The sequence below is a fragment of the Melozone crissalis genome, unplaced genomic scaffold, assembly GCF_028551555.1.
Source record: "Melozone crissalis strain CALT ecotype California unplaced genomic scaffold, PUWL_Pcris_2 ptg000062l_1, whole genome shotgun sequence".
Lineage (NCBI taxonomy): Eukaryota > Metazoa > Chordata > Aves > Passeriformes > Passerellidae > Melozone > Melozone crissalis.
In genome coordinates this window covers 1,321,913-1,346,244 of record NW_026535840.1, presented here as the reverse complement: position 1 = coordinate 1,346,244, position 24,332 = coordinate 1,321,913, and the positions used below count along the sequence as shown (strand labels likewise).

At 47.0% G+C, this 24,332-nt stretch overlaps 1 protein-coding gene across 1 annotated transcript; it reads left to right on the top strand.

Moving 5' to 3' along the window:
* The first annotated feature begins 763 nt into the window (after window positions 1-763).
* LOC128944869 (prosaposin-like) lies at window positions 764-23,051 on the top strand. Its single transcript, XM_054288331.1, is given in 16 exon segments — window positions 764-800; window positions 879-1,105; window positions 1,108-1,297; window positions 10,289-10,422; window positions 11,876-11,950; window positions 12,644-12,769; window positions 13,019-13,216; window positions 13,948-14,091; window positions 14,614-14,670; window positions 17,239-17,352; window positions 18,136-18,237; window positions 18,430-18,616; window positions 18,768-18,919; window positions 20,490-20,570; window positions 21,077-21,184; window positions 21,725-23,051. Coding segments are annotated over 16 exon segments (1,968 nt in total). The 3' UTR covers window positions 21,761-23,051.
* The last annotated feature ends 1,281 nt before the right edge of the window (window positions 23,052-24,332 follow it).

Below are 24,332 nucleotides of genomic sequence, written 5' to 3'. Positions count from 1 at the left end.
CACATCCTGCTATCTGAAGGAGCTGTGAAAAACGCCAGTCGCTTGTATTTAATTTTTTAAAAGTTTAATAGTAATAAAATGGTTATAAAAACAGTAATTAGAGTAGTAATAATTTGGACAATTCGAATTAGGACAATATGAGACAATAGAAACAAAGAGTTACGGAGGTCCAGGTACCTCTTTCTGGGCAAAATAAGCCCGAAGAAGGCCCCACGTTAACAGAGGATTAACCCTTTAAAGCAACAGCCTGTTGCATATTCATACACCTCATCCATGATGCATAAATTCCATTTTGGGAAGTGTCAGCTTCTTCCTCTGAATCCTCATAGTGTTGTTCTGCCCGAGTGAGGCAGGAAGAAGTTCGTTTCTCCTGATAATGGAGCAATAAATTCTCTTTCTCTGAAAGACTTGGGTGTCCTGTGGCTGCTATCTCAGTGCGAGTCCTTTCTTTAGAAAAAAAGTATCCTACATAGCATAGTTTCTATTTTAACATTTTGTTATAACCTAAAACTATATGTAACACACTACTTAAGAGAATTAATACAGCATAACTTTCTAACACAACACATATAATATTCATTTTAATATTCGCAAAAATTTTTCACAGAGGCCACAGGGAAGCGGGGGAGGGATTCTTCACCAGCAGTGGTACAATTTGAATGAGAGATAATTTAGGTTGGATATCAGGAGGAAACGTTTATTACTGGGAGGGGGTTGAGGCACTGGCACACGCTGGCACAGGGAGGTTTGTGGATGCACGATCATGGAGCTGTTCAAAGCCAAGTGGGAGACAGTGGGAAGTGCATGGTATTGGATCGGAAAAGGCGCATTCCAACCCCTTAACTCTGTGTCTCCATGTTGGTGCGTGCCTCAATCAGATGCCGCCAGCCCGGCTGGTCTGTGTGGGGGGAACTCCCACCTTTGGGACTCCCACTGCCTTAAGGCAGCGGAGGCAAAAATCGCCTTGAAGGCTCTATTTCTTCCCGGCTAGACACCGCTGTTGGCAGCGGCGAGAGCCGCAGGAGAGTTGGGGAGCCGCAGTTCCGGCCGCCCAACACAAACTCGCGGCCGCCATTTTGCCTCCCCTCAGCAGCCCCAGCCCCTCACACCCCCCGGTCCCGCCACTGCGCGCGCGCGCGGGGGCGGGGCAGCGCGCGCGCGTGCGCCTCCCGCCGCTATATAAGGGCGGGCGCGGGCGGTGCCGGCGGCGCCGCATTGCAGACGGGCACGGAGGGGGAAGCGATGGCGCGGCCGGTGATCCTCGGGCTGCTCAGCCTCCTCGGGCTCCTGGCCGCCGGTAAGCGCTGCCCTCTGCCTGCCGAGCCCCTTCCCCATCCAGCCGAGCCTCGGTGGGCTCGGGGAGAGCGCCCAGCGTGCGCGGGACGAGGGGCGAAGGCCGGTCCTGAGGCTGTTTATGAGGGAGCGTGAGGGCAGTGGGGTTTCTAGGGCGCCTTCGGGGTGGCTGTGATGGAAAAGCTGTGTTTGGAGGGGGCAGAGTCGCCCAAAAATAGCCCTAGGGCAGGGAGAAGGGGGAGTCCCCCTGAGGATCCGGCCGTTCCCGCTGGTGGGAAAAATATATGGTGGGGAAATAAATGCTTTCCCCATGGAAGCGTGCTGGATGTGCGGCCTCGTCCCACAGAGCCCAGGCTGCTGGGGACATTGGGAGGGATTTTGTTGTTTTTCCCCTGCCAGCAGCGCTGTTTATCTCCGCCACTTCGGGGATAGATGGCTGCTAATCCTCTTGCGGATGGCGGGAGGCTGCCTTGGCTGTGCTGTTTCTGCATTAGGATCTCCTGCTCCCCATGGAAAATTCCGCTGATTTTGCTGCTCGCCGTCTCGTTGCCTGTTGTTGCTGAGGGTGAAAGTGATGGGGGATGGATTATGGTCTCCCTTTAGCTGTAGGATTCGAGGTTACAACATTGCAGAAGCTTGACAGAAATGATTCATAGTCTGGGGAGCAATAATACGCCTTTAGGCTGTGGGATGCAATAGCTAGAAAGCCCAAAATGTAAGGATTTATGCAGTGATGTCCGCATTTACTTGCAGAATTTTCTTGTAGATTAGACTATTTAATATTAAAGCTTATTTGCTCATGAGCTTAACCTGCAGTATTTCAAAAGTAAAAAAAAAAAAAAAAAGGAGGCCCAACTGGCTGTTTAAAGGCCATAGGAGTAACCAGCTGGCAGTAACCAGTACAGTAAATAATCCTGTGAAATTTTTCATGATTGTACATGAGTTTTGTCCTTTATTGTAGTTGTAATGTTATAAAATCGTAGGATGGCCTGGTTTGCAAGAGACCTTAAAGGTCATTTAGTTCCAACCCTCTGCCTAGGACAAGGGACACTTTCCCCTAGATATACTGATAATGTTTAATATGCTGATATGTGGACAGTTTAATGGGTTACCTCAGAATTTTCAGGCAGGAAGCAAGACAGCAACTCTCAGCTTTCCCTCTGCGTGTTTATGTGCTTTCACAGTGTCCTCTGAGTCTGCTCCACACTGAATTAGCTGCCATCACTTGCCACTCCTTCTGGGACTGCTTCCAGGTGGCTGAAACCATTGCAGTTTCTTGGGCTCCGAAAGTGAAAAGGCTTCACCTTGAAGTGTACCCACCAGCTTTCCCATTAGTGTGTGCAGGGAAATTGTAATGAGAAACCAGTTCAGCAACGAGGGTTGGCTTGGCCTACCTGCTGAAGGCATGTCATGCAGCTGAGGGCAGCAGCAGACCAGTCAGGCCTGTTTGTCCTCAGAAGCCACTGTTTTTACACAAATAAACAGCTGTCTTTTCTCACCAGGGCTCTGGGTGCTCATTGTCTCACCTGCCGTGCAGATTTCCCCGAAGATTTTGCTGCAAACACCGTTCTGTCTGCCCTAATCAGCTGTGCAAACATCCAGCCACCCTTGTCAGATCCTAATGGAGTCGCTTGGCTGCCTGACAGGCCGTGAGGGTTTTTGGTTGACCTACTTACAGGGCTTCTGTGCATCTTCCCTTGAAGGGAGGCATTAAAGCAGGGTGTACAGGTCCTGGCATCTCTGGACTACTGATGTGCACTCTGATTGTTTCTTGTCTTTGAGGCCAGGCTGGGTGTGCTCTTAAAGCAGGACTCAGTTTAACTGAGTATTCCCCCTCCCTCTCTCCCTCCGTTTTTGCTAAATTAAAAGTTAAGCTGGGAGTGGAAAGTAAAAAATTTGAGGATATGATTTTTTTCACATCCCTCCTCCCCTAAAATATAGACTTGAAAACTGGTAAGGAAGGGAGATTGGAGTTAATGCGTGATTCCCCTAGCAAACTGGGGAACACGTGGGGACTGGAAATCTGTGAGCTGAATTAGCCTGGCTTGAAATTTTCTTGAGGATATGGATGAAGCAGATAACTGGGCTGCTCTGTAGTTTGCAGGCTTGTTCTGCTGTGAATGTGCTTTCTAACAAAAAGCAGCCCAGTGCTGCAGATTAAATTAGGAGAAGAGGGGAAGGTGTCTTGTGCCAGCAATGGTGTGAGCAGGGCAGTGACCACACCTTGACTCTTGTGTCCACTGCAGGAAAGACACGGAGCTGCTGGGGCATGTCCAGAGAAGGGAATGGAGCTGGGGAAGGGTCTGGAGGGTGAGTCCAGGTTGGGAATCAGGAGAAATTCCTTCTCAGAAAGGGCTGCCCAGGGAAGGGTCTGGAGGGTGAGTCCAGGTTGGGAATCAGGAGAAATTCCTTCTCAGAAAGGGCTGCCCAGGGAAGGGTCTGGAGGGTGAGTCCAGGTTGGGAATCAGGAGAAATTCCTTCTCAGAAAGGGCTGCCCAGGGAAGGGTCTGGAGGGTGAGTCCAGGTTGGGAATCAGGAGAAATTCCTTCTCAGAAAGGGCTGCCCAGGGAAGGGTCTGGAGGGTGAGTCCAGGTTGGGAATCAGGAGAAATTCCTTCTCAGAAAGGGCTGCCCAGGGAAGGGTCTGGAGGGTGAGTCCAGGTTGGGAATCAGGAGAAATTCCTTCTCAGAAAGGGCTGCCCAGGGAAGCAGTGGAGCCACCGCCCCGGGGGTGTTCAGGAAATGTCAGCTCTGGTCTGGATGGCAGCGTGGTGACTGGTCACAGCTTGGGCTCGGTGATCTCGGAGGTGTTTTCCTGACCCAAATGCTGCTGCGATAATACACAAATAAAATCGGTGTTTTCCTGGAGGAGTAGCTGGCTCTGAGGCACGGTCAGGCTGTCGCCCTGATAGCCCAGCAGTCATGTGCCCTGTGCAAACCTGCCCTTGCGCAATCCATCCCCCGCCTGCTTGCCGGGCAGGTATAAATAGAAAGGGCTGTGTCTCAGGAGCCGAGCCAGCCCTTGTGCCCGCCCCAGCCCCGGGCAGCCTTTCTGCAGCTCTGTTCATGCACCTCTGGCAGCACCGAGGGGATGGAGGGAGGAGCCGGGGACATGGGGCTTGTCAGCAGCACTGGATGTGTCACCTGATGCCAGCTGAGCTATTTCAGGGACGGCTTTTCTGCTGTAAAATGCAGGGACATCTGGGTTCTGTATCTGTTCCTGCTGCCTGCCGTGGGGTTTGTTCCAGTATCTCCTGTTCATCTCTTTCTTCAAAGCAGGTTGGGGCCTTACAACTCTGACATAAAAAGAGACTTTGTTTTTTCTTTCTTTGTTTTTTTCTGTTTGCTTTTTTTTAATGGAGCAGCTTTTAAATGCAATTTGTTTGCTGCTGCGAAAATATCGGAGTTCCTGTTGCACTTAAAAAGGCCACATTGAAGTGTGTGTGTGTATTTTAGGGCAGTGCTTCTCTGTGTTTGGTCATGAGGCAATGTTTAGTTTCAGATGCCTGATAGCAGATTTTCCCAGTCTTTCTGCCGTGGATATATTTGTCTAGTGAAAAAGGAATGATAAATACAGGATTTCTGCAGAGACTCCCATGAAATCTGTCCCCTGCATCCCTCCCCCCCCCCAAAAAAAAAACCCTCAGAGCAAACCCAGAAAGAATGGAGATGGACCACAAGTATGCCCCAAACACTTTACAGTATTTTTACAGGCATCTGCTGCAGGGAGAAATGCTGCTCATAACTTTTTGGGAATATCTTAGCATAGTGTAGGGGGCCACTTACTCCTGATGACTGCCAGGTGCCCTGGAACATCCATTTATGTCCAGAATCTTCTGGTTCTGCCGCAGGAAAATCTCAGGCAGCACCTGGCCAACTTGGACATTATTCTTTTGCAACCTTTGCAGTTACCTGGGACAATTTTCTGGGCCAGTAGAGGTGCTTTTACTGTCCCAGCTCATCTGGTTCTCTGCTCTCTTTAATTTTATTGTGATTGCTTGTACCTACACACACTGCTTCTCTTCTGGGGAAGAGAACACCTAGGGAACACCTGAGGCAGAGGCAGTGTGCCAAAATGAGAATGAGTTCCCAGCTTTGAGGAAGAGCCTGCTTGTGGTGTTAGCTCCAAACTCATTTCTTGCCCTTCATGCTAGTTAGAAATGTTTCAAGTTGGGTTTTCCCTCAGTAGATATTGGACAGGATGTTTGTAACTGGAATGCTGGTAACAGCATTCTTCCACTTTTTCTCCACTTTTTCTTCAAATTGCCTGTAATCCCTCAAATGTTATGGTCACTTTACTGCCTCATTAATCCAGAGGCCCTTCAAGAGTCGCTGGTGTGTGATGTGGTTACAACTTTTGAAGTTTTACTCATTAACTGACCACAGAGGCTGTGGAATATTGAGCCTTTCAGATAACTTTGGGTTGGGTCACTCCTCCTTCACTTCTTGACACTTTGTAAACTTTGGTGAAGAGAAGTTGGTCCCTCTTGATTTCTTTAACTTGAACACACTTTGTTTGTGCAAGTGTCAGAGGACATGGGGAACTGGCAGAGCAAGATGGCACAGGCTGATGCCTTTGCTTGCTCTGGGGTGTCTCTGGGAGATAATGAATTTTTAATGTTTTTTAGCATTGCAAGTAGGACAGCCTGGGAACGACAGCCTTCCTGATGAATAGCTTAGTAGCTATTGGACACACAAAAAGCAAGGGAGTTGACAGCCAGCTAAATGATCTTCACATTTGACTTCAATCCATTGAGTTGAACAGCAGCTCAGCACTTTCCTTGGGTTTCTTTTTTTTCCCCCCTCCAAATTACAGGTTAATTTGTCTGTAACCAAGGGTTTTTCTAGCAGTTGGGTTTGGAGGAGGCTGGAGTGTTCAGGTTGAATTTCTTTGTGTTCTGGGTGGTTCATCCTTTGGCTCTTTAGGGAGTCTGGTCTGGCCCCTCAGAATCCCTGTTCCTTATATGAGGTGTTAAATTTTAAGTGTCATTTGTAGCTTCAGTGCAGCTTTGGAGGGGATTTCTTAGGATGTTTTTCTGAGAATCTAGGGGACAAAATCCAGACTGGCTCTCTGTGGAAGAAGAGTGAGACACAAATGCCTGAGGGAAGGGAAGGTGTTTTCCAGGGAAGGTAATTGCCTGGCAATTTTCCTGTCCTTGCAGAATGGTAATCCAGCCATTACAAGCTTCCTTCCTTTTAGCTTCCTGTTTCCTGGGTGCAGAACCGGGCTGTGCTTGCACACACAGGGCTCTGTAAGCCGAGTGGAAAAGGTGATGTTGTCTGAGGGGGCCATCACCTCTACTCCCCAAATTTATGTCTGTGTGTTACAGCAAACTCGGTAAAGCAAAGGCTTGTATTTTCTCCTGTTGAAGAGGCCACATCTGAAGTGCTTCAGGCAGAGAGAAACCAGTGAAGAGGATGGGTAAAGGAACACATTGGCCTTCACAGATAAACTTGTTTGGTGCTCTAAAAACAGTGGCTGGCAAGAACTTGAGGAAACAGAGGGGGATAGCTCTTGGTGAGCATGACATGTGATTGTTGAGAGCTGATCTACAGAGAAAGGAGAAATCTATTAAAAATGGATGACCTTGGGTAAAGAACAATATAGGAAATAGAGAGATGCCAAAGATAACAATGCAAGTAATTCCCTTGGGTTTATCTTTATTTGTTTACTCTTGGGTTGCTGCTGTGCTGGCGATGTGAAATACCACGTTAAGGTGTTGCTCTTTTTGTAGCAAAGGCTGTTTGGAGGGGAGAGTTAAAACTATTTATTCTGAGACAGCAAAAGGTCTTAACACACTTCACTGGCATGTTTACTTTTGTTGTAATATAAGTTAATACACGAGGGAAAATTCTTCTTATAGTGTAATAGGAGAGCAAGCTAAAAGGGAAAAAGTAACAGTAGAGAGTTTCCAGTTATTCTTTCTGAATAAATGCAGAGTTTTTTAGCTTTGTTTCTATTTTTCCCAGGATGTTCAGAAAGGGAGGGTGGATACTGTTGCAATGGAGGTGTGTCCTTTCATATTAGATACAATATTTCAAACAGAAGCTCCCAGAGCCCGGAGCAAACTTGTAAGAATTTAACTATGTTTGAAGTCACTGTGGGAGGTGTCAGAAAGGAAGCCATGGTGAGTGTGTGTTATCTTTGTTCTGTAGCTGCTCTAAAATGTGCCAGCCATGTGCGGCCTTAACAAACAGAACTGCTTACTCACTGCCTGACTGCAAAGTTCTGTGCTGAAAACATTAAAATTTAGGGTTGTCTTGACACACAGCCAGCGAAGCCGATAACTGAAAATAATTCTGGAGCATGGTATTTTTGTCAATCACTTAATAGTGATCTATTGTTGAGGCTGTGAGGAAGAAGGAGCAGGACATTGTGCTGAAGCTGGTACAGATCTGAAAAGTCATACAGTGACAGGATCTCAAAATAATCAAACAAACCCTGAAAGCTCACTAAGAGCCTGATCAACCAATGCAAGTTACAGCATGAATGCCTCCATTTGCCTTTAAAACACTCTCCTAAATCAGGAGTTGGAGAGACTGCTTGGAATGACTGTTCTGGGAGCTGTATAGCTCAGTTTTGTAGTTTACAGTGTGCTTCAATGGAGGAGGAGTAATTGTCTTTTGATAAAGGCATAGGTTAAAAGCTGTGCTTGTAAATAGTTGGGAATCCTTGATTCCACTGTTTAAACTCCCGCTCTTGACTGACTTCATTCAGAGCCTGACTCTGCCTTCCAGATCCTTCCCACCACTGTTCAGTGCCAGGATCTGAAAGGGAAGAATAACTTTCCCTCAACCAAGTGTATTCTTGTTTATTGTCACCCTGCCAGAGCTGACAGCTCTTTGGCTGGCCACTCTGGCTTTGAAAATAAACTATTCTTAAGGCTTGCAGATCAGTAATGCTGGAGTTTGGAATGGGCTGTAAATATTTTGCTAACCATACATTATTGGAAGCTTTGAAGTCTTACTCCTGCACTCTCCCTACTCAAGGATAATATGCAATGAAGCTTTTTACTGGGAGGGACAGTGACAAGCTTCAAGCTCTTGTGTGACAAAAATCAGGCGTGCAAAGCACGTTTTTCTTCAAATAAATGGGTCATTCCTCTGAAGCCCAGCGCAAACAGGCTTTATAAATCAACAGCTGAGCAGGCTGCAGAGTGCCACCTATAAAGCAGTGTTTATCTGGCTGTTTGGTGAGTGGTGCCCGTGTACCTTGTAGATGCACTGGTAATTCAGCTTGAAATCGATCCTCTAATGGCCTTCAACAAGGCATGAGAAATGGGAAAGCGATTGTTCATCTGCTGTAACATTGCCACAAGCTTCATAGCAATGGAACACCTGAACTCCTGCCTCGTGGTGACAGAGTAATTTTACAGGGTTTTGTGAGGTGCAAACAGCATTGATGTAGAGGCAACACCTGTACAGCTAATAGGTTTGAGCAGGTTGGGTTTATGTTTTGTTTTATTTTGTGTTTTTTTTGTTTCTGTGAAGTTTGGCAGCAGGGCCTTGTAGGCTTGGGCTGTGGTGGATTTCTTTGGAGGCTGCCTGCTGTAGGATTTTAGGAGTTGTTTCTTGATTGGTTACTGCAGTGTGGGGCATTGTCTCCTGAGGAAACTTACTGACACATAGGATGGATTTAGAAACTGGGAGAAGTTGTGAACTGCAAACAGGTCCAGACAGCACAATTAAAAATATAAAAAGCTTGGAAAGTCAGTGAAAGCATGCATTTGATTCACTCATCCTGCTGATTGCTTATAGTGCAGATACTTTACATTTCTTCACCAACACTGTCCTGAGAAGATATTCTGGATCTTGCTTGAAAGCTCTGTAGTTGCATGGCAGTCCCACATGGGATGGGAGGTAATGTCCAAAAAAGGACTGGTACATTTTTCACCCCCACAGATTTTTCTGACACAGTTGAAGACCTAACCAAGAGAAAAAAAAGGAAGTGTAAATAGATTTAGTGGGTTTGAAAAGTATGCTAGAACATTCCTTAAGAACATTCTTCAAGCTTTCTGTTTATGGTCAGTGTTTTGGTCTCTACCTGCTCTTCAGCCTTGCATGCAATGTGTGCATTGTTGTGGCTCCTAATCTCAAATCTATCCTCCCTCTCTCACTGGCTGTGTGAGAACAGGATGCTTCATGTGGGAGGAGGAATGCAGGCAGCAATCACAGGCTGGCTCCCAGCTGAAATGCCAGTAGGGCAGGAGGACAGGGAGCTTGTAGCTTTGGGAATCAGCTGTCTGTAGGGTACATTTCTGTAATGAGCAGCTTTGGTGTTTCAAATCGTCTGGTGGTTCTTGTGTGCTAAGCCTGATGGTGTTCACAGGGGTCTGAGGATGAGGGAAGAGACGAGGATCTGACTCCATGTTTCAGAAGGCTGATTTATTATTTTATGATATATATTATATTGAAACTATACTAAAAGAATAGAAGAAAGGATTTCATCAGAAGGCTGGCTAAGAATAGAATCAGAAAGAATGATAACAAAGGTTTGTGTCTTGGACAGAGTCTGAGCCAGCTGACTGTGATTGGCCATTAATTAGAAACAACCACATGGGACCAATCACAGCTGCACCTGTTGCATTCCACAGCAGCAGATAACCACTGTTTACATTTTGTTCCTCTCAGCTTCTCAGGATTAAAAATCCTAAGGAAAGGGTTTTCCATAAAAGCTGTCTGTGACATAGCTGTATGTAGGGTAAATTTCTGTAATGAGCAGCTTTGGTGTTTCAAATCAGCTGGTAGTTCTTGTGTGCTAAGCAAAGTGAGGTTTTGTATTTTGGGATATTAAGTTTTTTTTACAAAGGTGGATGATGGGGGAGCAGACTGCTGAGGTGCTGAGGCTCGGGAAGTTCAACCTTTACACCTTTTCCAGTTTTTTTTTTTTCCTTTGATTCTGTAAGCTGTTTTTGGGACAGGCCAGAAGTTTCTGGATTGCAGTGAACAAAGAGGTGGCACCTGGGAAGGCTGACTGAGTTTGCTCTCTCTGGCAGCCGTGGCCAGCCCTGTGCTGTGGCAGAAGGAGTGTGCCAAGGGGCCCGAGGTGTGGTGCCAGAGCATTCGCACGGCGTCGCAGTGCGGGGCGCTCAAACACTGCCAGCAGAACGTCTGGAACAAGCCTGCCGTGGTAAGTGCCGGCCTCTGAGAGCGCCCAGCCCCGCCTGGGCTCAGGTGGCTGCTGTCCACACGCTCAGGGAGGCTTCCCAAGTCTCTGATGGGAGCTAAGTGCTGCATCAGGCTCTGCCGAGCTTGCTGTGCCGTAATTTGGGTGCTGGATGGAGGTTGCTTTTCGCTGCTCTGCCTTGCACAACTTGTCTGCTGACTTCTCCCGTGACCTGTTGCACAACCACCCAGCAATGTATGGAATGGAGCTAGTGGATTTCACTTGTTCCTCTGCATTATTACTGACTCCTCATTCAAAGGAGTCTTTTCTGAACTTGAGCAATTGTTATGAAAAGGCTGCGTGTTTGTTTCGGTCTTTCTCAAAGGTTAAAATTCCCAGAAAGATGCACCGTGTGCTAAATTATGGGAGGCATGACAGAAAATAATAGTGCAAATGTTACATTTAGTAACACCCCTTGATCCCCCATACGTATTCTTTAACTTTTGCAAGTTTAAAGAAAGGCCTGGAAATACCAACCAGGCACAGTGGAAAGCAGCAGCCTGAGCTTGCAGATGGCTGAAATGCAGCTTTGGAATATGCAGCAGGCTTCCCAGGCAAGGCACTCAGTGCAGTGGTGCTGGGGAGTACGAGGTTCTCAGGAGCAGTTCAGGCCTGTGTCTTGTAATGCACGGCCCTGCTGTCTCCAAGATGTCCCTAAAATGACATTTCATTCACTGCAGCACACTCTGCTAGATTGTTACTGAGACAGCAGCTACATGACCTGTGTGGAGATGTGATAATTACTTGAACTGAGTACATTTTTCCAGTAGATAATGGATTTGATTAATGTGGCCTCTTCATCTTCAATTGAATGGAATGTCCATCTGCAGATCACTGTCTGCTGTGTTCTTACATTGCCACCTATCATGCAGTGCATACACACATCATTTTCTCATGACTTCACTAGATGTAGCTGTAGCTTGGGTATTGTTTCACAGTTTTCTAGGGGAGAAAAAGGTGTTTTACTTACAGATGCATTCAGTCCACATTGGCTATATCTGTGCAGAGATACTTCAGTTTAAGGAAAAATAGGGGAAGGGAGGAATGTCAGAGTACAGCTGCAATGGTTGAAGCAGCCTGAAGTGTTCTGAGATTTCTAGCAAGTGTGAACTCTGAAGGCAAAGGTAAAAGGAGAAGGTGTCTTGGGCCAATCAACTTTGTATTTCAAGGGACTGGGAGGAGGTGAAATGAACAAGTGCTAGCATGCCAGCTTTCATCCAGCATTGGTTTACTGACGAAACTGTAGCTGGACATGCCTGAAATAGCCTCATTCTGTTTAAAAATACCTCTCCCCACGCTGGCCTCACCTTTCTTCCTTAATTCCAGATGCAGTGTTTGCCCTTTGTGCTGTTGTTCACACTCTGCTCTTACAGGCACTCAATTCTTTCTCCAAGTAACTCTCTGCTTCTCTCTCCAGAGCAGTATTCCCTGTGACTTGTGTAAGGAGCTTGTGACAGTTGCTGGCAAAATCATAAAGGATAATGGCACTGAGGTAAGCAAAGCTCCTTTTCTCCTCATCCCAAAACACTGTTTGGTTTCAAGGTCTCGTGGTGAGGGAGTGGAAGAATAATCTGTGGTGTTTTCCTAACATAAGCAGCAGATGTTGAAAGGGACTAGAGTGCATGTGGAAGGGCTTTTAAACAGCCTCTGCTGGTTTAGAAATTAGCAAATTCTAGAGCCTCCCATGCCTTAACAGATCCCTGATTGACTGTAGTTGCTTAATAAAGCTGTTCTTGTGCCAGTGGGGCACCAATATTAAAAGGTGGGGTACTGCAGTCTCCAGCAGTGGGTGGTTGCACCAGCTGCCCTTTGTTTGGTTTGTGGGCACTGCTTCCCTTTTTCTTTTGTCAGCCTGTGGGTACTTTGTATAAACAAGTCACTGTCCCATGAGCCCAGAAGTTCACTTTCTCCTCTTAATGGTAAATGTTCTGTTCTGGCAGGGCTGGGCTGTGCAGCCCACACGAGCAGTGTGACATGTTTGTGCTGTGGCAGGATCCCATCGAAGCTCCAGAACTGGGGAAAGTGTGTCTCTGTAGTGTAGAACTCATTCTAGTTCTGCTTGTTGCCACCTGGACCTACCTGGGTCCGAGGAGCTTGTTTCAGGCTTTGTATTGTGCATTTTGGGAATGGAAGGAGCATTTGAGAGGGAGATATAATCCATCTCTGCTCACCTCATCTTTGATAGGATGAGATCCGCTCCTACCTGGAAAAGACCTGCGAGTTTCTTCCTGACCCAGGCCTCGTCTCTGAGTGCAAAGAAATTGTGGATTCCTACCTGCCAGTTATCATGGATATGCTCAAGGAAGAGCTTGTAAGTAGATAACAGTTTTCAGCTGTTGGTCATAAAAGTTGTGCTCCTCTTGATGCCAGGATTTGTCTTCTGCCTCGGATTGCGTGTATGAATCCTTTGTGGATCACTGGCACTGTTAGTTTGAAGACTCCTTCCTTGCTATGAAAGGAGTTTCCTTGTTTTACCGTGTTTCAGCTGAATGACTCTCTACTCTGAACTTTAAAAGTGACCTCAGTTTGGAGCTTTGTGTGTGTACCTTGTCTCCCCCAGGATAAACCTGAGGTCGTGTGCAGTGCCCTTGCTCTGTGCCACTCCCTGCAGAAGCACCTTGCATCAGTGAAGCTGCAGAAGCAGCTGCAGACCAACAAGATCCCAGAGCTGGATTTCTCTGAGCTGGCATCCCCGTTCATGGCTAACGTGCCTCTTCTCCTCTACCCTCAGGAGGAGAAGCCCAAGCAGAAGCCTAAGGTAAGCCTAGGACTAAGGGCTAGTTCTAGTTCTAGTGTGGACCATGTGTATAATCTTGGATTAAGTTCTGCAGTCTGCAGAGGCAAGTCCTGTGATGTGCTGTTGCCATCCAGGACTGTGATAATCAAGCAGATTTTGCTGGAAACAATTTCTCCTGAGAGAAAGCTTGGGTTCAAAGGTTCACAGGAAGAACAGCTCTTCCCCTATGGTGAGCAACCTGCTAGCTGTGCCCCTCAGGGGATGCGTTTGTCTCTGAACGTAAGGGTGACAGACTGGGTTGGAAAAGAACAAATAGTTGACAAAGGGGAATAGATGAGGCAATGAGCTTGGTGCACAGGCTGAGTGTTGACAGCAGGCCAGGGTGTGGGAGCTGAGCAGTGAGTGGGCTGAGAACAAGCTGCTGTGGGTGGAGCAGGTAAGATGTATGCCAGATTTAGAAACTTCCCCTCTGTGGTCTGTAACAAAACCAAAAGATTTGAAGATTGGGTATCTTAACTATTATCTTGGCTTTGGAGCCAAGTAGGTACCTAATCTCCATCTAGTGGCTGCTGCACACACAGCAGTGGCTTGTCTGTCTGCCTACTAGCTGAGGCTTCAAAGTGTTCTCCAGAGTATTTATTAAGGTTTGTACATAGCTCAGAGTGGTTTATGAAACTTGGTGGTAACAGGAGCTTCTGAAACATGTCATGTGAAGTTGTGTCAGCTTGAGTTTCCTTTCTCTCTTTGTCCAGGCCAGTGGGGATGTGTGCCAGGATTGCATTCAGCTGGTCACTGACGTTCAGGAGGCTGTGAAGACAAACTCCTCTTTTGTGAAATCCTTGGTTGCTCATGCCAAGGAGGAGTGTGACCGTTTGGGACCTGGCATGTCTGATATGGTAAACTGTCCCTTTTGATTGGAAAATTCTGTTCCTGTAAGCAAACATAAAACAGTTTGTTCGGTGCCTTAATCCCCTGATCATATTCTCTATTTAGTATCACAAAGGAGATTCTGTAGCTTGTGTTAACACAGTGTAACAGTAACACCACTGGAATTGTAAACTTTGTGGTCAGGAATGTTGGGTGGGATGTGTGGGACTGGGGAGCAGGAGAAGGACTCCAGATTGCTTCTAGCCCTTAAAGGCCTTTTCCACAAACATGGTCTGGGTGGGTAACGGAGTTGTGTCAATAGGGGCTGGGCCTTTTTGCCCTGAGAGGAAGAGAAAAGGTTAAGCAGTCACCTGTGCAGCAGTTTTGTAACCTGAAATACCATCTTGTATTTGGGCCAAGCTCTAAAAGACCTGTTGTTATGCAGTAGAACAGGTAACTTAATACCTTGAGATGTATTAGAAAATTCTAGATGGACTCTACAGCGCAAGTGGTTTTGTAGTCATGAGGCTTTCTCTTCCCACTTTCTGCAGTGCAAGAGCTACATCTCTGAGTATTCTGACCTGGCCATCCAGATGATGATGCACATGGTAAGATCAGCAGAGTGCAGTGTTTGCTCTCAGTTCATTTTTCTGGCTTGTGTAGCTAACTTCCTTGGAAACAGGAAATGTGCGCTGCAGTAAAACTTTGGGGAGGGCCCTAAGTCTTGGTGTTAATGCTTTCAACTTTGTGTTTTTTGGATAGCAGTTTCAGTTTCAGGATGCTTTCTTTAGCACATTTCCTTCCATTTTATAATCACTTTTGCAGTGCAAAAGGCACTCTAATCCTTTGAATTATGAAGATACACTACACGTGTTCCTTTATATTCTTTAATCTCAGTCCTGTGCTTACACCACTTCCTCTCTCCCCCAAATACTGTGTTAAGGACATAAGAGTTGGCTTTGTCACAGTATTGCAAAATTAGTTTAATCAATTAATAACCTCTTTGTCCAGAGAGCTGAGGGACTTCAAAAAACATGGCTAAGCCTTTCCTGAGTGCAGTCTGTGGATGCCACAGGTGACAGAACAAACTACAGGTGAATACCTGGCTGACTTGAACCTGAATTTGGCAACATAGTGGCCTTTTCTTGTTTCCAGTTGCCACAGGCTCTTAGAAGCTCATCCTATTCTTAAACATTTGGGGGGGAAGTCAATGTTTCCTCCAACAGCACTTAGTTTCTCATTCTCAGCATTGCAATGCAGTGTGTTGTTAATGGCTGAAATTGGAATATGACTACACCTTGTGTGCATCTGAGTGTTGGCCAGACTCTCTGGAGGTAGTCTTGCCCAGGATGCCTTCATAACTGCAGATGAATTATGCTGGTTAGTACTGTGCAATTAAATGTGAGTTTATAAATGCTGTAGCTGAGGATCTTTGGGGTGGGGACTGTGTCATATTCCATTGTCTTTGTGCAAAGAATAGATGCAGTTCCAAGTGCTTGATGTGTTTTTTTCTCTTAACTGTTATCTTCAATTTCTCCTTTCTTCCTCTGTCTCCAATCTCCCCTGCCAACAGAAGGATCAGGTAGGTGAGCAACTTGCCTGTGGTGATAGCCTGCTTGTAGTTCACCCTTTGCTCTTAAAGGCCTTGTAGTTCACTTCTGGCTCTCTTAGCTGTACACTTGGTGTGACTGTGCTCAGTGCTGACAGATACAAGGGATATTTATGTGATTAAAACAGACTAAAGGCTTCCTCCAGTGCATCAGTCCTACTTCAGCTCCAGATACCACTTTGTGCTACCAAGATCTCAACTTGATTATGCTTTGGTCAGTAGAGCAGAAATATCCTCCCTCTTACACAAGAAGGATAGATGTGGAACAAGCATGCCAGTGGCTCCTGGCAGCTGCTGGTTTAAACTCTGGGCTCCAAAGGGCTTGAGCAAAGCTGTCCCCAGCTCTTTCCTTGGTTAACCTTTAAATCTAGGACAATGGTATAGGTGTTTGAAGTATATGAACTGAAAAGGTGAAAGCTTCCTAGAGCAATTTGGGCTTTTAATTGAAGCTGTCCTGTGGGACCTTGTGTCTGTCACCCCTCTGTGAGGGAACCTGTGTGTATGTGGGTGTTGCTGTAACATTAATACCTGGAACTGCTTCTTACAGTGCATGAACCAAAGGGCTTGACTTAAAGGTGCTGCCTGGAGTGGTCTGAAGCAGCACAGTGTCTCTGAGGTGCTGCTTCTGCCTGTGCATGAGATTGTGGCATGATGTGTTAATATTAACTCTGGGATAAGCCTCTGCTGTAGGAAGCTTGGAGCAGGGTGAGATGTGATCTTCTAATTACCTGGACGACCAGGGGTGTCTTTTTCTAGCTTTAGGTGAGAAAATGCAAGTTGTGTGTCTCACTCTGTACAGCCTATCTCACTTTGGGTGTCCTCCTCGGAACAGTTTGCCTCATGTCTGGCATTTCTTTGTGCGTTTAGTAATGTATGTTCCAAAAAATAAATGCATGAAGAGTGTATTTCTTTGAGAAAGGAAGCCTTTTTACAGACTTGGTTCCTGTTTGCTGTTTTCTCTTACTGTGAGAACACTGCAAGTTCAATTGTTGCAGTACAAATGGTTAGCCTTGGGTTTTAACAAGCTCAACTTTTGTTTCTTGTAGGCTGTGTTCAGTAATGAGAGAAATTGTTTCTGTTTGCAGAACATGATGTTTCTGGCAGCTTTAAAGAAGGTAGCTTTTGGATGAGGAAAGAGGTTCTTCTAGGCATTTCTCTCAGCTTCTGGGTGAACTCTGAAGTCAGGATAATTGGCCTCTCCTGTGATTACTTGAAGCTGGGGAGCAGCTTTGTGGATGCAGCTCTGATGTGACGCTGCTGGTGGCTTGTTCTGGTGTTGGTAGCTCTTAAGTCAATTCCTTCTGAAGGGCTTGCAAAGTGTGGGCTCATGGGTTTTTTTTAAATGGGGTTTTTAACCTCTTCCTCTTTAACAGGAACTGCTAAATTCCATCCAGTAGCTGTCCTGCCTATAACCTTACCAAATGCTTTGGCAATACTTGAAGTAGAAGTAGTCATGAAAGTTTGTGTTGGAGCCTATCAAAATTTTGCTCTCTGTGCCTGCTCACAGGCTCTGTAGAAAGGGCAGAGACTTCTAGTCTTTAAAAATTGCTTCCACATCTCTTTCCAGCAACCAAAGGACATTTGTGCCATGGTTGGGTTCTGTCCTTCTGTGAAGTCTGTTCCCCTTCAGCCTCTGGTGCCAGCTCAGGTGGTTCATGAGGTGAAAATGGAAATTGTGGAGGTAAGATGGGCTTTTTGTACTGTGCTTTCCTTTCCTTTTTGCTTTAGTGTAACAAACCAGGTGAAAAAGATGAGCTTTCATGCACAGAATAGCCTAAGCTTCCCTGCATATAAATTCCTGGCCTTTTCTTGTTTCTGATGCTGATTTGTGAAGCAGGAAAGCTGATTGATTTGTTTGAACAGCAGAGCCTGCACTGAACCAGAGCAACAAGGGAATGCTTTAGGATTGAAAGGGGAACTCTTGTTCCAGCAGTTCTGAATGACACCTTAAATGCAAATTCTCAGTTTGAGTTTTGCTCTTTGTTTGGAGTAATGCTTTGATCCCTTTTAAAAATGGGGCAGCACTATGCATGTGCAGATGAGGGATCAGAGTCAGAATGCTGAAGCTCTGAGTTTGAAGAAGCACCTTGGCTTCTCCAAAGGGTAGTTTTGCAAACAGGAGGGTGCTCTCAATTCTAGGAAATGTTGTCCTCCCTTAATGTATTTTAAAAACCACTATATATTTCCCTTGACTTCTGTCTCCGTGGGATTGTTTATTGCTTTGTGTCTACTGAGTTCAACTCTTTGTACAGCCTGGGGTTGTAGTCTTAAAATTAGTCATAAAAATGCCTGTTCATTCAGACAGGCTTTTTACTGAGTCCTTTGAGGCTGGTTTTGGGTTCTGTGTGACCTTTTGAATACAGCCCAAAGTGAGCAGCTAGGTAAATGCTGTTAGGAGTTGTCCCTGTCAGATGTGGTCCAGTGCTGATTTATTGCGTGTGTATTTCTTCTTCTGTGTACTCAGAAGGCCACAGTCCAAGAGAAGGAGAAGACTTTTTCCTTGTGTGAAATCTGTGAGACCATGGTGAAAGAAGTGACTGGTCTCTTGGAGAGCAACAAGACAGAGGTGTGTGAGGGGTGGGCATTGTACCCTTCCAGCTTTGGCTGGGACAGGACTGCACTGAAGGGGGAAGGAAAATCCGTTCTGTTGCCTGTTTTCACCACAGCAACATTTCTATCCTGGGTGGGACACAAAAGGTGTGCTTATAAACTGAGTCAGACCTCTGTCCCTCGTTTTCTCCCCCTGCCTGTGCTGCAGGAGGAGATTGTGCATGAGATGGAGGTGGTGTGCCGCCTGTTCCCGGGCAGCGTCAAGGACCAGTGCAAGGACTTCATCGAGGTCTATGGCCAGGCTGTGATTGACATGCTCTTGGAGGCAACAAATCCTGAAGCTGTGTGTGCCATGCTGAAATGCTGTGCAGCCAGCAAGCTCCCCCAGCAGCCAGGTGGGTGAGGAGGGGTCTGAGGTGTTCAAAACGAGCTGCTTCACCTGTGAGGAGATCTCTTTTTGAGGACACTGCTGATACTGCCTCCTTCCTTCTCTTTCTCTTTACCCAAGCACTGATGTCTGCTTTGGTTTTTTATTTCCCTTCTCAGTTGTGGTGAAACCTGCAGGTGGCTTCTGTGATATCTGCAAGATGGTGGTGGCTTATGCAGACAAAGAGCTAGAGAAGAATGCCACGACAGCTGAAATTGAAGCTTTGCTGGAAAAAGTCTGTCACTTCCTGCCAGAGTCTGTCAGTGAGCAGGTAAGGTGTTTGTGCCATGGTCTTGGTGTTTACATAGGTCCTAACACTGATAGTTAAGCTCAACCTCATTTTCTGAGTGTTTCATCTGACATTTTGTCTATATGCTAATTTTAGGTCCGTCTCTCAAGTGTCTCTGCTTCTGCTATAAATGTCCAGGTACTCCTCACAGAGGTCTCTGTGTTTGGCCAAATGCCTTGTCTCTGGCTGGAGACAAACTGTCCACAGGTGCAGCTGGGACTGGCTTGTGTCCAGCAACCTGATCCTTCTCAGGTTTTTCCCTGTACTAATTAACATCAAAGCACAGCAGCTTCTCCTGTCCAGTAGAGCAAACAAAAAAAGGGAGGAAAGGCTTGATCTGGGGCAGTTGAATGCCCTTGCTGTGTGGCAGCCTGCCTTCCAGTCAGGGCAGGGCAGATGGAGATGAACAGAAGGATGAAACACAGAATCCTGGGATGCTTTGGGTTGGAAGGGACCTTAAATCTGTCTAATTCCAACCCCCCTGCCATAGGCAGGGACATCTTGCAGAGTGTTTGGGAAAACTAGAGAGCACTTCTGTTGGTTTTTGTAACAGCATTCTCTGCTGAAGGCTGGGAGGAGTTTGGGGTGCAGGGGGATTAGCTTTGCTCAGTTCCCATCCTTGGCAGTTGGCAGGCCCTTGAATAGATGTCTGCTTTAAGGCTCTGAATTGACTGCCTGGATTGTTGCACTAATTTGCAGTCAGGAAAGGTTTGCCTGGAAATCCTCTGAGAACAGTGGCTGGGAACACTTGAAGGTTTTATTTTTATTTTTTTCTCAACACTGATCCTGCTCAGGGGATTAATGAAGTAATTGAAGGTAGGCTGGTGTAATTCCAGTGGGACACCTGTTACACCACTGATATCAAGATTTACCTGAAAATCTTATTAGGTGGCTGCTGAGTGTCAGCAAGTGGCAACTGCTTGTGAGTTTACTGGGGATAGAGTAGAGGCTTAAAGCAGCTGTGGAACAGCTCTTCCTGCTGTGAGGCAGTTTAATAGCTGTGGTTGGTTTATTAATTGGTGCTGTTTGTCTCTGCTGAGAGCAGCAGCATCTCCCTCAGCTCTGGAGCCAGCTCTCCACTAGAGGGAGAGAGGCTGTTCTGGCAGGCAGTGCTCCTGCTGCAGCCTTGTCTGAGGGAATAACTCGAGTCCCAGTGCCTGGGAGTCCTTGCTGCTGTCCTGCTCAGGGAGTTTGTCTCCAGCTGGTTCTGTGTGCTTCCCTCTTGAGACAGGCGTGATCTCCACCATCAGAGATGAAGCTTTGCAGTCAAAGCTTCCTCTGCTTGGTTTTTTTCCCAGAGCCTGTCCTGTTTGGTTCTTTTCCTTGTGACCCCTTATCTCCTCATAGTGTGTCTGCAGGCAGGTCTGAGCTGGCAGAAACAATGCTGTAGTTGTGTGATTAGTGCCTGGCTCCTGTGCAGAGCTCAGGCCTCTGCTTTACCCTTGTGGAGTGTGGTGTTGGGGTGGCACACAGGCCTGCCTGCTGCAGCCCACACGTTCCTCTGCTTTCAGGGGCTCCACAGGAGAATCTCTCACCCTGTGTTTTGTTACAGTGTGTGCAGTTTGTGGAACAGTATGAACCCGTGGTTGTGCAACTCTTGGCAGAGGTGATGGATCCCACTTTTGTTTGCACTGTGAGTATTGAGTTTGGTTTTATTGAGGGCAGGCTCTGATACAGTCCTGGGTGCCTTTCAGCGCCCAGCAAGCAGAAACTGTGCTGGAATCAAAATCAGCACACTGAATGCTTGGAGCAAGCCCCTTGTGCAAGGGCTGGGGCTGCCTGAATGGCCAGCTGTGTGACTGCCAGCCCAGCAGCAGGACAGACTGCCAGGGGTTACCCACTGCTGGGGTTCAGTGACAGGCTGGGATGTGCCCTCAAAGGGACATTTCTGAGAAAGGCCCCTCTCCGGAAGATCTGTTTTTCCAAAGTTGATACGGAGGAGTTCCATAACTGAACCCTGCCCTGGCTCAGGTTGGCTGGCTGCTGGTTCAGCTGCAGGTGTGAGCTCAGTGGGAGCTCCTGCAGCTGCCTCAGTGCAGCTTCCACACCCCCTCAGGGGCAAGCTCAGCCATAAGGCTGGACTGGAGATCTCTTGGTGCACTCGGGAAGGTGCTGACTGTGCTGCTGCTCTGTTCCCAGAAACTTGGAGTGTGTGAGTCAGCTAAAGAGCCTCTCCTGGGGAATGATGCCTGTGTCTGGGGTCCGGGCTACTGGTGTAAGAACATGGACACTGCTGCCCAGTGCAATGTAAGTAAAGCTGCCTTGTACCTCCAGTTTCCTTCTGATCCTTGACAGCTCCTTCTGAGCCATTTTTGGCTTCTACTGCACTTCAAAATGGATGAACTCCAGTTCAAAAGGCTACTAGTTTGATTAGAGGGTGTTTCATAGCTCTTAGCTTTCTCACAGCTGACTTTCCTCTCCTTTTTGTGTCCCACACCTGTCTGCCAGTATTTCAGAATCTACAGTAAGGTACAGTGTCAGCTTTATATTTAGTCAGTGTTTCTGCAGCCAGCAGGCCGTGTCACAATCTCTCAGCAGGCTCTAAAAATTGGCTTCCAGTGTTGCTTTTTGTGCCAGGCCTTAACGGCTAAGGGTCATCAGCCTTCTTTCCTAAAGCTCCTTCCTGGCTGCTGAGGCTCAGGATGTTATTTATTCTAGTCCTCTTTGAAATCACTTACTTTAAGAAAAACAGATTTGCTCCCAAGATCTTGGCTCAGGATAGGTGTTGAACTGCTTGTTTGCAAACTGGCTTTTTTCCACTAATATCAGCTATTTCTTCCCCTTTAGGCTGTTGATCACTGCAAACGTCATGTGTGGAACTAGAAGAAGAATTTCCAGTTCTGAAAGTTTGCCATGGCTCTTAGGAAATGTGGGCCGAGGTTGGCAGAGAGCTGTATCTCACCTGTCCCTCCTCTCTGCCTCATTAACAATTTGACCTTCAAGTTCCTTTGTTGTAACTCTTCTGTAGCAGTGCTGCTGTTGAAGGATCAGATTTTCATTGTTGACTTAACAAAGATACTTCTGATTGTACAGTTTAACCCATTATGCTCCTAAAAATAGTCAGTGTGTTGTAGATTTTTTTTTTTTTGAATTGGTAGGCTGAAGTGTTTATGTGCTGGGAAGAATGACAGAGATTGTGAAATGAGACAACGCTCTTATCTTTTCATTTTTAAAAAAAGAGCAAGACAGCAGCTAAACTTTCAAATGTCTTTCTGTAGGCAGCATTGGGAAGGTTTTACATGCTTTGCATTTTTAACATCTGGCTGGAATGTTTATTTTCTGTGTATGGGAACTCTAAGGGATAATGTTGAATCTGAGAATCCTTTTGGCTGGAATTTTCAAAGCTCTGCAGATGCAGAGGAGTGGGCTTTGTGTGCCCTGCTACCTTTCCAAGTCGCTGATAATTAAAAAGATGCATTTGAATGATCAGCCTTTTGCATTTGAGTGACCACGCTTGTGGCTCGTGGGGTTGTTCTAGCTAAGGAAAACCCTCCCCCAGCCTTTGATCACATCCTTCTGATTTCCTTGGGCTGCTCAGCCCCAGCACGGGTGTTTGCTGCCAAGCCCAGTCCCGTGGGATGTCAGTTTCCTGAAGCATGCTGGTGTACCTGAGGCATGACTCCCTTTTTCCTTATCCTGGTTGCTCAATTCTGCTTGGTCTTGCAGCTTCCCACAGGCAGCCAGCTGGGTGCTGAGGAGGTAGCATGAGCTGGCACTGAAAGATGGAGGAGGATCAAGCCAGCAGGAGCTGGGAATATGTCAGAGGGAGCTCAGCACCGAGGGTGGAAGTTGTGGAAAAACGGGTTTTATTGTAACCTGTTTGTTCCCTGCTCTGCTTTTCCTCTCACAGCACGTTTCAGTCATCTAAAGCTTGAGAGGTGCTGTGAGGCCTGGGGGCACCTCCCACTGCTGCCCACCCACTGTCCCTGACGCCCTGCTGAGTAACTGCAGGTATGGATTGTTACCCAGAGCTCCCATTCCTGCTGGGAAATGCAGCAAGCACAGATGGCAGGTGCTAGGAGCACTAGAGGAGATATTTAAAGCTCTGCTGGCACACTTGACAGCCTGCCTTTCACACCTCTCTGAAATTCCACTGAAATGGCCTAAAATCCCCCCCAAAAAAGCCTTCAAGGCAGGCTTGCTACCCTGGGAACATGGCAGGCTTTGGGGTGAGAATCCTGCTTGTGCTGCTTGGGCCAGACCTTGCATTGGGTGTGCATTTCTGATCAGGTAAATCCCCAAAGCAGGGGCACTGAGGTGGCTCTGAGCAGACCTTTGGGAAGGAGCAGCTGGGCAGATGTGGAGCTTTGAAAATTCCAGCCCTGTTCAGAAAGATTCTGGTAACTCCTGCTGTTCTGTGGTGTGTGGGGCGTGCAGGAGCTCCAGTAACAATGCTGTAGCAGCAAGGAGGGTATTTGTCATTGGAAAACCACTGGACTGCAGGTCTTTAGTTGATCTGTGTGCATAGTAGAAGCCTGGGCATTGCTGGCAGATGGCAACAGAGGTTGTTCTCCCCTGTCTCCTGAATGCTGAAGCACTCATGGCTTTATGGAAGAGGAAAAAAAAGAGGAAAATTTCCCCTGAAGACATAAAATCCCTGCAGCTTTCTGTCCTGGCAGGCTTGTGCAGTGGTTTGGTGGCGTATCCCAGATGGGGCAGATAGGAGATGGGCTCTGTCCCTCGGGCAGTGCTGCCCTGGAGGGACAGGCTGTGTGACACCAGGGCACGGAGCGTGGCATTTGGTGTTTTAAACTGGATGGTGTGGGTCTTTCCTGGGGGAGGTGGGGCTGCACTGACAGCCTGGCAGGGTCGTGGGAAGGTTTTATTTTCCTGGGGTTTTAGTAGGATTCATGCTGGGCAAGGTGAGCCAGGGGAAGTCCTGTGCTGCTGCTGCTGGGAGTCCCTTTAGTTTTCTCCCTTCCCATGGACTGTGGCACCCGACCTGCTTGAGTCATGCTGGGGGGACACTGTGCAGTTGCTTTCTAAAGAACATTGTCTTGATTTTTTTTTCTTTTTTTTGGTCTTTTCTTTGGTTTTTTTGCACAAAAGCTTCCTTAATGAACAATAAAAACTTCTGTAAACCGATAAGTTCCCGTGTTTCGTTTTTCTCCGTGGCAGAGTTTCTTGTCAAGGTTCCCCTTGGCTGCAGGGCCAGGAGAAGGCACATCCCAAGGAATCTGGGGCTGAATGGATTCAGGTTCCCATTATGCTGCGTGTCCCATCAAGCCTTTGTTCTGCAGGTGGAAGAGGCTTGCCTGGGATTGCTGCCTCCTTTCCCTGGACAAACACAACGCCTGGTGTGAGGCAAGAGCCCCGTGTTGCAATCCTGCCTCGCAGAGGAACTCTTGATACCGGCCTTGCCTGCTGACTCGCACTCAATGTGGCTTCCCCTGTG